The sequence below is a fragment of the Antedon mediterranea genome, chromosome 3 (genome assembly GCF_964355755.1).
Source record: "Antedon mediterranea chromosome 3, ecAntMedi1.1, whole genome shotgun sequence".
Lineage (NCBI taxonomy): Eukaryota > Metazoa > Echinodermata > Crinoidea > Comatulida > Antedonidae > Antedon > Antedon mediterranea.
Window position 1 is genome coordinate 37,324,049 of NC_092672.1, and position 13,919 is coordinate 37,337,967.

At 35.2% G+C, this 13,919-nt stretch overlaps 2 protein-coding genes across 2 annotated transcripts; one reads left to right on the top strand and one right to left on the bottom strand.

The window, feature by feature from the left end:
* Window positions 1–10,066, top strand: LOC140045472 (uncharacterized). The gene is made up of 9 exons (XM_072090387.1): window positions 1–420; window positions 695–802; window positions 1,406–1,605; window positions 1,860–1,915; window positions 5,657–5,792; window positions 6,132–6,247; window positions 6,368–6,489; window positions 6,601–6,781; window positions 9,103–10,066. Exons 1-9 carry the CDS (start codon window positions 190–192, stop codon window positions 9,978–9,980), a joined length of 2,028 nt encoding a protein of 675 aa, XP_071946488.1. The 5' UTR covers window positions 1–189; the 3' UTR covers window positions 9,981–10,066.
* A 113-nt stretch (window positions 10,067–10,179) lies between these two features.
* On the bottom strand, window positions 10,180–13,063 carry LOC140045473 (selenoprotein H-like). Its single transcript, XM_072090389.1, has 4 exons — window positions 12,854–13,063; window positions 11,550–11,692; window positions 10,742–10,874; window positions 10,180–10,349 (listed from the first exon to the last, which is right to left on the bottom strand). Exons 1-3 carry the CDS (start codon window positions 13,000–13,002, stop codon window positions 10,774–10,776), a joined length of 393 nt encoding a protein of 130 aa, XP_071946490.1. The 5' UTR covers window positions 13,003–13,063; the 3' UTR covers window positions 10,180–10,349; window positions 10,742–10,773.
* Between the last annotated feature and the right edge of the window lie 856 nt (window positions 13,064–13,919).

Sequence of the window (13,919 nt, forward strand, 5' to 3'; positions counted from 1 at the left end):
GCGCGCAAAAATGATGACGCGCGCTTCCTGCGCGCCAATGTATTTTTGCGCATATTTTTCCATAGTTACAACCTCCGTTACTTTAGCAACGTTTGTAGCACACACACACACCATCACAGGAGACTGATCAGAGTGGCTTAAGTATAGACACATCCTTTTTTAGTTAGCAATGTAAACAACTAAATCCACATGACAGGTAAACAATCGGGTACCCGTCAACAGCAATTTAGCTACGTGAAAACTAAACAACAGTACACTGCCATTGAAACAGCCGATTGTAAAAGACATGGCTACGTGCTTACGGACACTACGTTAGGAACTGGCGCGTACGCAAAGGTAAAATTAGCACGAGTGGTCGATAGAAAACTCGAGCGATATGAAAGATTAAGAACAGATTTGAAAGATAAAGGACATAATCTGGTAAGTCTACATACACTATACTAATTTTCTAAAATCTCGGCTGTTATAAAGTATGAATTTGAATCTCTATTTTTTACCTGTGTTGTCTGTCATTGCATTTTCTATATTTCCAAAAGACTTCTATTATAATTCTCTTATATCTTTAGATCATGGTTCAAATTCACTATTGTCATTTCCATTCAATGTCTCTATTGGCACTCATTCCTCTGAAAATCATAAACAAAATATTTAATTAATTGATTTTATGAATTTTTAATTAATATTCAAATTTCAGGTAGCAATCAAGATTATTTCAAAGAAGGAAGCACCGTCTGAATACATCAACAAGTTTATGCCACGTGAAGTTGACGCTTTGAAAGTCACATACAAACATGCTAACCTGGTAAGAACAAAGTTAGGCCTAAGTATGTTGTCTAGATGCTGTAGGCCTATATGGCATTGCTACGGTACCTTATCGGATTGTATCGGATAAAATTAAAACTTTAAAAAGTCAATATTAAAAAAAATCCACGACGGAGAATGGGAACGTTGAAACTTCGCTTTTTATATTCTAATTGAATTTTATTAGGTTGACTTGAAATGCGTTTTGTTTGTCAAGGCAACACAATAAAATCCCCATAAAATAAATTAATCACAAATTAAATACAATATCATACACAAGGGTTAGAAAACAAATACAATATTAATATTCAAATTTCATAAACGACAAGTAGTTTTTATTCGATTACATCTAAATAACTCTACATTCAATGATTTTATTTTAAAACAACGTGAAACTAAATAACTCTTCTTGGATCATCTGTCGCTTGTGATAGGTAAAATTACTTATACTCGTGTTACACCTAGTTCTTGTACAGTGGCGGATCGGATTGAAATAGTGGAGTCAGGGTAGAGTCGGGGATAACTTATATCTTTTGAATTGTGGTGTCCCCGTGTCTCCCACCCACCAGCTATGGTAAATAAATGTATCTTTTCATATTTTTAGGTCCAGTTATACGAGGTATTTCGGACAGACATTCGTATTTACTTGGTGGTAGAGTACGCCCCTAACGGTGATATTCTATCGTACATTAATGAATGCGTACTACAGAATGGATGTGGTATCAAAGAAGACAGGGCTAGGCAACTGTTTAAGCAAATAATCGCAGGAGTGGCATACTGCCATAACCTGAATGTCGTGCATAGGTATGAAATATGACCTGCTACAATTTAATTAACTTCACTCTGATTAGATACGTACTTAACTTAGATCGGCTCTAATGCTCTCATTCCTATTATATATACAGTTATGGCTAAAATGTGATTTAAATTAGAGAGTCCAAGATAATCATTATAGTTCACTCAAATTGCTCCAAGGTAGAAAGATATAGCAAGGTTTCGTTTGGGCATGCGCATATATTAACGGTGTTAACAATATATGTATACGTTTTACTTTCAAGGGATTTGAAGTGTGAAAATATTCTACTGGATGAAAACGACAACATTAAAATCACTGGTAATTATTATAATTATTTACTTGTCATTTACAATTTAATGTTGAACTATTGTCTGTTGGTCGATCTGTATATACTCATTTCATTGCGTGTTCATACGTCCATGGCCTCTATAGTTACACAATGACAATCTGAATCTGTATATGTGTACGGGGCGCCGTATGGGACAATGCTAATTTTGTCGAAATATTACAATTTTGTCTACACATAATTAATTTTGTCAATACAAAATTCATTTTGTCAACACAAAATTCATTTTGTATTGACAAAATTCATTTTGTGTTGACAAAATTTATTCTGTGTGGACAAAAGTAATTTTGTCTTGACAAAATTCATTTTGTCTCGACAAAATTAATTCTGTGTAAACAAAATTCATTCTGTGTAGACAAAATTAATTCTGTGTTGACAAAATTATTTCTGTGTAGACAAAATTCATTCTGTAACGACAAAATTCATTTTGTGGCGACAAAATTCATTCTGTAACGACAAAATTCATTTTGTGTAGACAAAATTAATTCTGTGTGGACAAAATTAATTCTGTGTAGACAAAATTAATTCTGTGTGGACAAAATTCATTTTGTGGCGACAAAATGTATTCTGTGTAGACAAAATTTATTCTGTGTAGACAAAATTCATTCTGTGTAGACAAAATTCATTCTGTGTAGACAAAATTCATTTTGTTGCAACAAAATTTATTTTGTCGCGACAAAATAAATTTTGTTAGCCGAGCCTACTCAAGCGTGGGACAAAACGTTTTAACATTTAAATTAGAAGGCGGGGTTGTTATGGGAAACTCGAAGATTGACAGTTATAGGCCTACGATCAAACAGCTCGCGAATATCATTTTACGACCTCCTCTACACCGGTGAACTTGAATACTTTGCGTCGAGTATAAGTACAGTTTATACTGACGTATAACAATATTATTGTATACTTGAAATTAATTCCGATTCAGCAAAACGGAACACGTAGCCCTCCCGGGTAGCCCTATATGCCTACCGATTTTGGTAATAAATATTAAAGATGGTTGAAGATTTATATCGATACCGATAATATTGATAAAGAAAATGACAACACTATTTACGATAACATCTGATAAGTTGAGTAGTAATGAAATGATTTTAGTTAATACATTTATTTTAATATAATAGTTAGTATAGGCCTATTTATTCTTATGGGAATTGCGTCGTCTATATAGGCCTACCAAGTTTATTTGATAGGAATACTAAATTGCTAATAGGCCTAACTCAAGGGAACAAAACTATGATATATCTCTTAAGACATATATTAATTGTCTCTAATTGGAATAATAGAGATATCTTTATTGAAAAGATATCTTGGTTATAACAGGGATATATCTCTATTGGAACCTAAGATCTATATTGTAAACTAACTACATCTATTAAAAACTAAGATATTTTAGTTGCCTAAATAAATGACAGTTTGGTACGCCATAGATTATGAGTATTGCAAATTGTCGTTAAAAAGTTAAATTTAATTTCAAATTTACGTTTAACTATTAATTTTACTCTCGGTTGCATATTATTATATATTTACACCCTCGAAAGATATAATTCAACTTTGACCAAATAGTTAAATGGGTGTTCACACAACTGACATATGGCGCCACTCAAGTATCCATTCCCATGGCAGTGTATATAATCTTTCCACCTTCTCCATGATTGATTTTATTTATTATACATTGGTAATTGCAAATAATTGTTTATAGGTTTACATTGTTCTTTGTACTTTTAATGTACGTATTCAGTCTTTGCCTGGCTTGATAAGATTGATGTTAAATAAAAATGCATTTTCCACTAATAAAATATGGAGTTGTATCGAGAAAGTATTGTAATTTCGGGCAGAATGGTTTTCGGTCTGGAAAGGTCATTATTACACTGTCTGGGGTGTTGATATTTATACATCGAATGTTCGAATCGAATCGAATAGCCCCATTATTGAAGCTTTACCTGAAGAGGTCCTAGACAACTTGCGTAATCTTGGAGAAGCCCAGACCCTCAGTCAAACCAGCTTCGGTCTGGAAAGGTCATTATTACACTGTCTGGGGTGTTGATATTTATACATCGAATGTTTTATGGGCAATCAGTCCTGAACCTAGCCAACATAGGCTACCTGGCCTACTTACTACTCTAGGTTAAAGGTTATTAGGTTTCGCAGGGTGGATGATTGTTATAATAAAACTAACGTGAGCAATCTTCTGTAGTCAGTTCTTTAAATGTTTTTTTTTTCAAATAACGGACAGCTTTCAGCATCATTATTTCTGCAATGATTATTATTATCTTAAAGATATATTGTCCCCTGAAAAAAATGTTTTTTTTAAATCTTTTTGTTGAATATGTTATTTTAATGTCACATAATAGTTATTCACTTTCACAAAAAATTGGGTCTGAAAAAAAATTATTTACCTGAAAAAACTGTAATTTAAAGCAAAAAATTGTCAAATTGTCTGGAAGCCAATGAGTTTTTGGGTAATTTAACTGTTTATTTTGTCTTTTTATAGTTGAAATAATTGTTTTCCCCGTTCTTTTTTCTTATGGAAGTGAACAACTTCATTAAAATTGCATAATGGCCTATTCTTTATTTTTCATGATTTTGGGAGACAATACATCTTTAATTTTAAAATAAAGTATATACATTTTATAAGATTAATAAATAATATTTTAAACGACAAAATATTAAATAGCCCCATTACTACAATTTTACTTAAGTAATAAGGGCTCTAATGAAAACCATTTTCCGATTTTTTAATATAGAATACATTATAATAATAATTATTACTGACGACGTAGATATTAAATTGTCAAAGTATGAATACTGATCATATCTGATATTTTCAGGGGTTCCCTGATATTATAAAATAGATTAATATGATAGCAATAGAGACGGAGGCATGCTCAGCCATAATAACTTAACCAATAACAAATGTCAAAGATAGCTTCACCCTGTCTTGCCCTTTTCACGTTTAAACTCCGCCTTCTAATTTAAATATTAAAACGGAGCCTACTCAAGCGTGGGACAAAATGTTTTAAAAAACGTTTTGTCCCACGCTTGAGTAGGCTCGGCTAACAAAATTTATTTTGTCGCGACAAAATTTATTTTGTCTCGACAAAATGAATTTTGTTGCAACAAAATTCATTTTGTCTACACAGAATGAATTTTGTCTACACAGAATTAATTTTGTCCACACAGAATTAATTTTGTCCACACAGAATTAATGTTGTCGTTACAGAATGAATTTTGTCTACACAGAATGAATTTTGTCTACACAGAATTAATTTTGTCCACACAGAATGAATTTTGTCGTTACAGAATGAATTTTGTCGCCACAAAATGAATTTTGTCGTTACAGAATGAATTTTGTCTACACAGAATTAATTTTGTCAACACAGAATTAATTTTGTCTACACAGAATGAATTTTGTTTACACAGAATTAATTTTGTCGAGACAAAATGAATTTTGTCCACACAGAATAAATTTTGTCAACAAAAAATGAATTTTGTCAATACAAAATGAATTTTGTGTTGACAAAATGAATTTTGTATTGGCAAAATTAATTATGTGTAGACAAAATTGTAATATTTCGACAAAATTAGCAATGTCCCAAACGGCGCCCCGTATATGTGTAGGCCTATGTATGATGAACAAACAAAATCATTTTTCTGAAAGGTACCAATTTTGATAACTCTTTTCTAAAAACGTAAACTGTATATTTTTGCTGCAGACTTTGGTTTCGCATGTCGGTTTCCGACAAACCGCTGCAACATGTTATCAACTTTCTGCGGATCGTATGCTTACGCAGCTCCGGAGATTCTATCGGCAAACAACTACGACGGCAAACTAGCTGATATATGGAGCCTGTGAGTGATTTTAACTAATATTGTTTAACCACCTTGCCATTTATGTTGTTTATGTCTTGTTGTTTTCTAATGATAAAAGTTGAATCAATTCAATGCAATTTATTCTCATAAGATACTTTTTAAATAAAATGAGAGTTTAAAAACATTTCCACAAGAAAACAAAAAAATAGAAAATTAGATCCCAAATCATATCAATTTGGAAGCTCTTCTGAAATTTAAGTCAATTATTTAAGGTAATGGTACTCTGTACCTTGTTGGATATCTTGAATTCCTGGTTCTCGGTGACGCAAATCGGTTTAAATTTAAAAATTGCAAGTATTAACTCATCTTTATCTTCAGAGGTGTTGTGCTGTATGCGATAGTGAACGGAAGACTTCCATTCAATGACCAAAATCTCGCCACGCTTCTTCAACAAACCAAAAAGAGGCCACATTTCCAGCCATGGGTTTCAAAAGGTGAGATAGTTATTGTTAAATATTGTATTTTTTTTGTAAATGCGAAGAATGAATGATACGATAAATAATAATATCCGATTTTATCAAACGTACAATAAGTTTATTTTTAATGTTCTACAGATTGTGCCGATTTAATCCGAAAGTTACTACGACCACGCCCTCTTACACGTCTGCGCATGCACGAGATTAATCACCACCCGTGGGTTCGGAAACAGGTCATGAAATTTGACCCATCTGATTACGTAAGTTTTTTTGGTTCTTTTTTTTTTTTTTTTTTTTTTTTGAAGCATCAAAAAACTTTATAATGAACAACAAATGAATGAGAATAAACTTGATGTGTTTAATTATTTCAGGGATTTACTAGGCCGATAAACGGTGCTGGAGAACCTGGTGATGAGACTCAGTCAGACGAAACAATAGAGTTACAAAAGACGCCACCACCCAAAGAACAGCATGTGATGGTCTTACTACCGAATGGTGAAACAACACGCAAGAAAATCAACGAGTTGACTCCACAAATACGTTCTCCACCAGGTGCGTGTCAAACTTACTGGTCTCCACTAGGACGCAACGCAAGGACGTACGTGCAATATAATTTGACCAATCACAATGGACAGCTCGGATGATCAATTACTTTTCATTAGTCATTTTATGCGTACGTCTTTGCGTTGTGCGTATGTTCGTTGCGCTATAGTGAGAACCAAGCTATAGCTCTGTCTACACTAGACTTGCCCCAAGTCTGTATTGTTTTTTTATTTATTTGTTTTTATTTCGACCGCGATTTTTGTCTGAAAATACAGACTTGTGAAACACGTATAGAAATCGATTTGCAGACCGCAAACATCCGATAATAATGACGTAGGTTATCATACCGTATTTGGCTATATGGGGCGGGCGGTATGTAAATATGGATTTCGAATCAACCAATGATCATTTTGTTTCAAAATGAAAAAGATCGAGTAGGCCTATACGTACAGTGCTGAATGTACGATCGAGTCTGTTGAAATATGAAATCGTGTTGCCAAGTTGTTTTGTTTATTAATTGTTTAGTCCTTAGCCTAGGTCTCCTTCGTAGGTCCTACTCAACTCGCACGTACGACCTGCCAAATAAAACGCCAATAAGGTAGGCCTACATAATACCACCACCGGCACACAACAGGATTCACACACAACACAGTGCTACACCACTACACAGAACAGGCAGTGGTGGCGCCAGCGGGGGGGGGGCGCTACGGGGGCTCTAGCCCCCTCGTCGGGGAGCCTAGCCCCCCCCCCCCCCCCCAGTCGGGGAACACGGGTACTTTTTGTCGGGGAATATAATATACACTAAAAAACGTTCGCGTTCACTACATATAGCTTCAGCGCCTAGAAAACCACGACGTTCCATTGACCGTGAGAGTACGTCAGAGGGCTATTATGCACTTATATGCATTCATTTATTGCCAGCGATCTAACTTACTACTAAACATTAGCTAGGTTCGCACTTGTCTGGCGGTATCCCTTTGTACGAATCGTTCAACGTTGGGTCGACACGCGTGATATCAAGTTCCATCCAGGGACCAAAATGTGTAATGTAGTTATTTTCCAGGCGAAGTTTACTGACGGTTACGTCGTGTACTGCGTCGACGTACGCTACACGTAACACTACAGCAAAAACGAATTATGTTAATTGTTCGTATGTTCACCAATTTTTTAATTTACAAGTAACATTCTGTACCGTGGGGCACCTAAAATAAATTTTTCATCCATTACTAAACAAAAAAACATGCCATTTTCGCTTAGCCAACATCTTATTATAGCTAAGTTATTACATTTTCAATGTCCTCCTGTATGTCATGAATTTCTCACCACTCGGAAGTCCAGATGGTACGCACGCATACACTTGGGAGGAATAAACTTATTTCCCCGACTGAAAAAGGTCTACGCTTGCGTTTTTTAAGCCTCTAGGCCGGATATTTCAGCTCTAGTTTTAAACAGTTTCTTAGTTCAGCCCCAACAATAAAGCTGGTCATATTTCGAAGTACAAGAAGTGCATTTTCCGGGACGTAACATCTCTATTTTTCAAACATTTCTTAGCTCAGTCACAACCTTGATAGGGACTTATATATTTTGTTTCATGTTTTGAAGTATAATAAGTCCAATTTCCGGGACCTCCAACTCTATTTTTCTAAATTTTCTTTGAACTTTTATTTTTTAAATTGAAAAATATGGATTAAAACAGTCATCGCGCATCGTTTTTTTGCACGCAGTATACGTGGGAATTAAATCAAATTATCTCCGCGTAATATTAAATGATCCATATAAAATCCTTTCCAAACTTTCATCAATGTACCCAAGTACACATTGTCTAAACGTAACATAGCGCATGCGTACCATCTTAGTTGTTGAGTCTTTGAAATTCTGAAATATGAATATTAAAACGGTGTACGAGTGAGTAGCCAATCGCATGCAGCTGAAACTAGTCAACTGGATAATCTATGCACCAAGAATTCTTGGTGTCAAACCACGTGACTTTTGCGTGTTTCCCCAGACGGAGTATCCAAACTCAAGTAATACACGTATGAAACGCCATATGTGCAAAAATATTTATATTTTTACTAATATTAAGAAAAAACTCCGTCTGGAACCCAGACTATGTCTACACTATCAAACTAGTTTGACAAAACAAGTGTGATATGCTTAAATATGGTAGTGATATGATCACCATGTCCATTTTTGGGCACATCACATTTTTGTTGTAACATAAAATTTGATAGTGCAGACAGAGCTTAGATGTATAGAAGAACGAGTGTACATTGTGTCGTCAATAGTTTATATATAATGTTTGACTACCCACTAATCTCATTTATTTTCAGAAAAGTCAGTTGAAATAGCCGAAGCTCACCAGAAAACAAAAGCGCGGGAAGTCGTCAAGACATGCGCACAACACCCAAAATCAATACTAAAAAACCGAACAGATTTAGTTTCTAGCAACGCGGCGGACACTGAGGAAGCACGCACCAGAATGAAGAACTTGTATCGAAGAATTCTACAACCACCTCTAAGAGAAGACTACGTATTTGAAGTTGTAGATAAGCACAAATACAGACAATACGATCGTAGGTCTGCATGTTCATCTGTAAGTCCAACAAAACGAACAGATTCTCCTACAAAATTGCGCCTTTCTGACAGACTCAACTCAAGAAAATCGCCTACTAAAAAATCATCAAAGAAACACGTTGTTGTTTCTACGCCGGTGGTAAACCCAGAAGCTACTGCGTTGACACTAATACCTGTATATAAGCGAGAAGTACAATCAAAACAAGCATGTCAACCGGATTTAACGCGAATCACCTACCGGCTAGGTCACCCTCCAGGTCAAGCTCCCTGCCCTACACCTACTAAATGGGACGGCTATAAGAGCCTTCCTAAGGAATCACAATCACCTGCTGTTAGTCAGAAAAAAGATGTTGAAATTGAAGAAGCCCGACCAGAGGCAAGTAAAGCATCTGCTATCAAGGCTAACAGGAACGAGTTCCAAGGTACGCCAGTTGTGGCACGTAGTTGGGATTTGACCTTAGACTCACCAAGTCCAATGAACAGTCCGATACAGAGTCCGGTCAGAAGCCCTGACCTCTCTAGTACACGCTATATGCTGCTACGACGTCGCGCAACAAAACCACCAAAGAAGGTCAATGACCCTAAAACTGAACACATGTTTAGAAGACTATGTGGCTTTCCTAATTTAGGCTAGATTTTAAATGCCACACAAATTACCACATGGGTTTAAAAAACGGCAATAAAATGTATAAATTATATGTCTTCTTGGTTTATATTTTATTTACGACTTTAAAAAACAACAATGTAAACATAGTTAAAGTTTTAATAGCTGAAGAAATTGAAAGTAAAACATATTTTTGTACAATCAACTGAAAATCTGTAAAAGAATTTACAAAACAACTACCTCTAAAATATCAAATTGAAAGATTTCAGTTTTTAACATCGTGAAGAAATTCAGAATAAGTTGTACAACTTCAGGATCAAAACGTAAGCTTTTACTTCTTGAGTTTTTCTCCGTCATAATAACTCAACAGAATCACTTTATGACGTGGTAAACTGAAACCTACAAAAACAGATAGAAACTAGTAGATATCAAGGTAATGGTTCGAATCCTGCTGCTGCCCTAACTAGTCATTCTTTCATATACTTTCCTAATTACTGAATGCAACACCTTATATTTGTGTATCAATGTTTGTGTAATATTGTTCTTCTTGAATATCAAAAAATACTTATTTTGGTCTCCTTCTGCACACTTTTTTTTATACTAGTATAATTTTGTTTTTTCATTGCAAATGTTAATTGTTAAGTGTGTGTGTGCAGAGAAACAAGAAAAACAAACATTGTGTGTGATAATTCAATAAAGTTATTCATAACCGTGTACTATGCGTGTGTAACAAACTTCCAAATTTTGCTAATGTGATTGAATTAGATAATATTAAGAATAAGAGCATGTACCTTTTTCTTAAACAAAAATACTGTATGACTTATTACTGGATCTCTTTCTTGAGGGCGCTAAGAATGATGGAAGACTCTGGGAATTTGAGCTTTCTTGGCGGCCCTTTCTTCAATCCAGTCCAAATGCTAATCTCTAATAATAATGAAGCAAAGAACAGAAATGTTATGGTACTACTGGTAGATAACTGTTTAGTATCATCGTCTGTTTCTCAGCAGTGTGTATTGCTTGGTTCCATGACCTAGGCCTTCTGTCCTCCACTTAATTCACTTCTTAATATCTTTCTTTGCTTTTCCCCCTATCCTATGGTCATTGGTCTGTCAACTGGTCATTGATCTGTCAACTGGTCATTGATCTGTCAACTGGTCAAAGATCTGTCAACTGGTCAAAGATCTGTCAACTGGTCAAAGATCTGTCAACTGGTCATTGATCTGTCAACTGGTCATTGATCTGTCAACTGGTCAAAGATCTGTCAACTGGTCAAAGATCTGTCAACTGGTCATTGATCTGTCAACTGGTCATTGATCTGTCAACTGGTCATTGATCTGTCAACTGGTCATTGATCTGTCAACTGGTCATTGATCTGTCAACTGGTCATTGATCTGTCAACTGGTCATTGATCTGTCAACTGGTCAAAGATCTGTCAACTGGTCATTGATCTGTCAACTGGTCATTGATCTGTCAACTGGTCAAAGATCTGTCAACTGGTCACTGATCTGTCAACTGGTCAAATATCTGTCAACTGGTCATTGATCTGTCAACTGGTCATTGGTCTTTCAACTGGTAATTTACAATATAATAGACAATTACCTGTGTCATTTTTACATAAGATGATTTCAAAACTTTTTGAGCGAGGCTTTTTAGGGTTTATGTCAAAGGTCAGGTTTGGAAATTCTTTCACAATATCTTCTGAAAGCCGTACTGCATTTTTCTTGTAGACGTGTCATGATTTACTACAACAAAACATTTATAAACAAATATAAATAATATTAAGCCTTGGCTAAAGATACGGTACCGAATCCTAACTTCCGTTTTCAAAAGGTACAGTAAAATTGCATTACGTCATAGTCAGCCAATGGGGTGCTGGTACGTGTGTGACGTCATCGTATTAAGGACTTGGGATTTTTTTTCATATCGCGAAAACAGTGATCAACCGGCGGCTTAACATTTTCTTTATTATGCTTCATTTATCGCTATTATCCCTGTCGTCTGACAAAACTAAATGTAGCCTAGGCCTACGTCTGTTATTATTGATAGGCCAAACAAAACATGTTGATTTTTTTAGAATACAGAAATTTACATTTTCAAAAAAGGCCTACTACGTACTATAACCATGCTATAGCCTCGGTATATGAGGTTGTTTGCCAGGCTGGGGCCAGCTGCATGTGTGCGCTGATTTCTGTGACTAAGACCTGGGGCTAGGCCTATTGTCTAAATCAAAGTATTTGAGGGCCCCTTTATTGTCCGAATTTGGTTTTTGTTTATGGTCACCATCTGTAAACAAAGTTTTTTTTTAAATATAGGCCTAAATAGGCCATTTGGAATAAAAATAAAACCCTCATAGTAACTATAGGCCTATGGACGAATGAACTAGATGCAACACAATTTCCAACATTTAATTAAACGGAAGTTAGGATACGGTACTGTATCTTTAGCCACGGCGATAATATTAATAATAATATCTTAAATTAAAATTAATTAAGCCTACGGCCTATATAGGCTAGGCCTAGTTATTTTTAGTAAGGCCCACCAGTAAGCTTTATTTCTACCACCACTACTTTAGGCTAGAGTAGGCCTCCACATATAGTATAGTGCTAGTAGCCTACTTATTAATTACTGGGCCTAGTAGGCCTACTATACCTAACTACCGTCAACTGTAACGTAAGCGTATGTAGGCCTAGGCCTACTAGCTAGGCCTAACTACTTCTACTAGCATTAATTAGTTAGATTGGTTTGGCTAAAGGTAAAGATAAAGATCTGAGACCGCTAATACCTTCAAGAATCGCATCGACACAATGTAGTTGATATGGGGTTTAAAAAGGCACATCGCCTAAACTTTCCCATTATAACTAAACTAAACTAAACTAAACTAAACTAAAGCAGGAGTTTCTTACCAATGTTCAATCATAACCCTAATGTTTTCCTTGTCTTTAACTTTTTCCTCTTTTGCTTTTTTAGATGGAATTTCTGTTTCTACTACCTCTGGTGGTTCATTTATTTCGTCAGATTTTGCTGCACGTTTTCGTGTTCTGCGCGGCGCCATGTTTTTAAAAACACCGTGGTTAGGATTCCGACACAACTGCTGCCTAGCGTTAGGGAATGCGACACGCTATTGCGCATGTCCAGAGCGAGGTAATTGGCGACTCTGAAGTGTGCAACATGCAATGCACGCGACGGTAATTCAACAAAACAAAAATTATGAAATACAAACAGAGCTAGCACACAAAACCTACTTACTAATTTTAATATTTCTAAATTTAGAAAACTACAATTATCACCTTTGATAATTACAATGTTAAATTTAAACTATCCAGATGCGAATTTTAGGTTGAGTTTTAAAAAACTTGACTTCATATGCTTCAATTTCGAAGATTTTTATTTATTCTACCATAAACTTTTATTCACAACATAATATCAGTAGGCCTACAATACAATATCTTGCATGAAACGGATATTTAAAAATACACTATAATGTGTAATGGTAGAATTATAATTATAATGTAAAAGATTAACAAAATAAAAATTGAACAGTGTTGTGTGTTGATTGCGAATGACTAACTAACAATACCATCTTTCCCACAGCACATGTGCACACTCATTTGCATAACAAACGCACGACATACCAAACTACGATGAGATAAAATTAATTCTCTTCTAAACACGTAACGAAGAGAATTAATTCCCTTTTCTAACATTAAAATAAATTGAGGGCGCTAAACATAAAATTTATACCATCAAAGCAGTTGGCGAGAGCCGAAAAAAAAATATGGTAAATGTGCTCTCCCTGCCTCAGCACTAAGGCCCTGCCAACTTGTACAATATACGTACCCACTTATTTTCTCTTGTTTTGTAGGCAGATTCTGTAGGTCATACTATATTAAGTACTCTTTATTCGCGATAATTAACATTTATTATAGAAGGGTTATTATAAAGCTATGATTGATTAATTATCATCTTGGA

What these genes read in the sequence shown, in the direction of transcription:
- LOC140045472 (XM_072090387.1), top strand. Translation starts at nt 190, where the DNA reads ATGACAGGTAAACAATCGGGTACCCGTCAACAGCAATTTAGCTACGTG. An exon ending in CATACAAACATGCTAACCTG is followed by an intron (nt 803 to 1,405) that starts GTAAGAACAAAG and finishes TCATATTTTTAG; the next exon opens with GTCCAGTTATACGAGGTATT. An exon ending in AATTTGACCCATCTGATTAC is followed by an intron (nt 6,490 to 6,600) that starts GTAAGTTTTTTT and finishes TAATTATTTCAG; the next exon opens with GGATTTACTAGGCCGATAAA.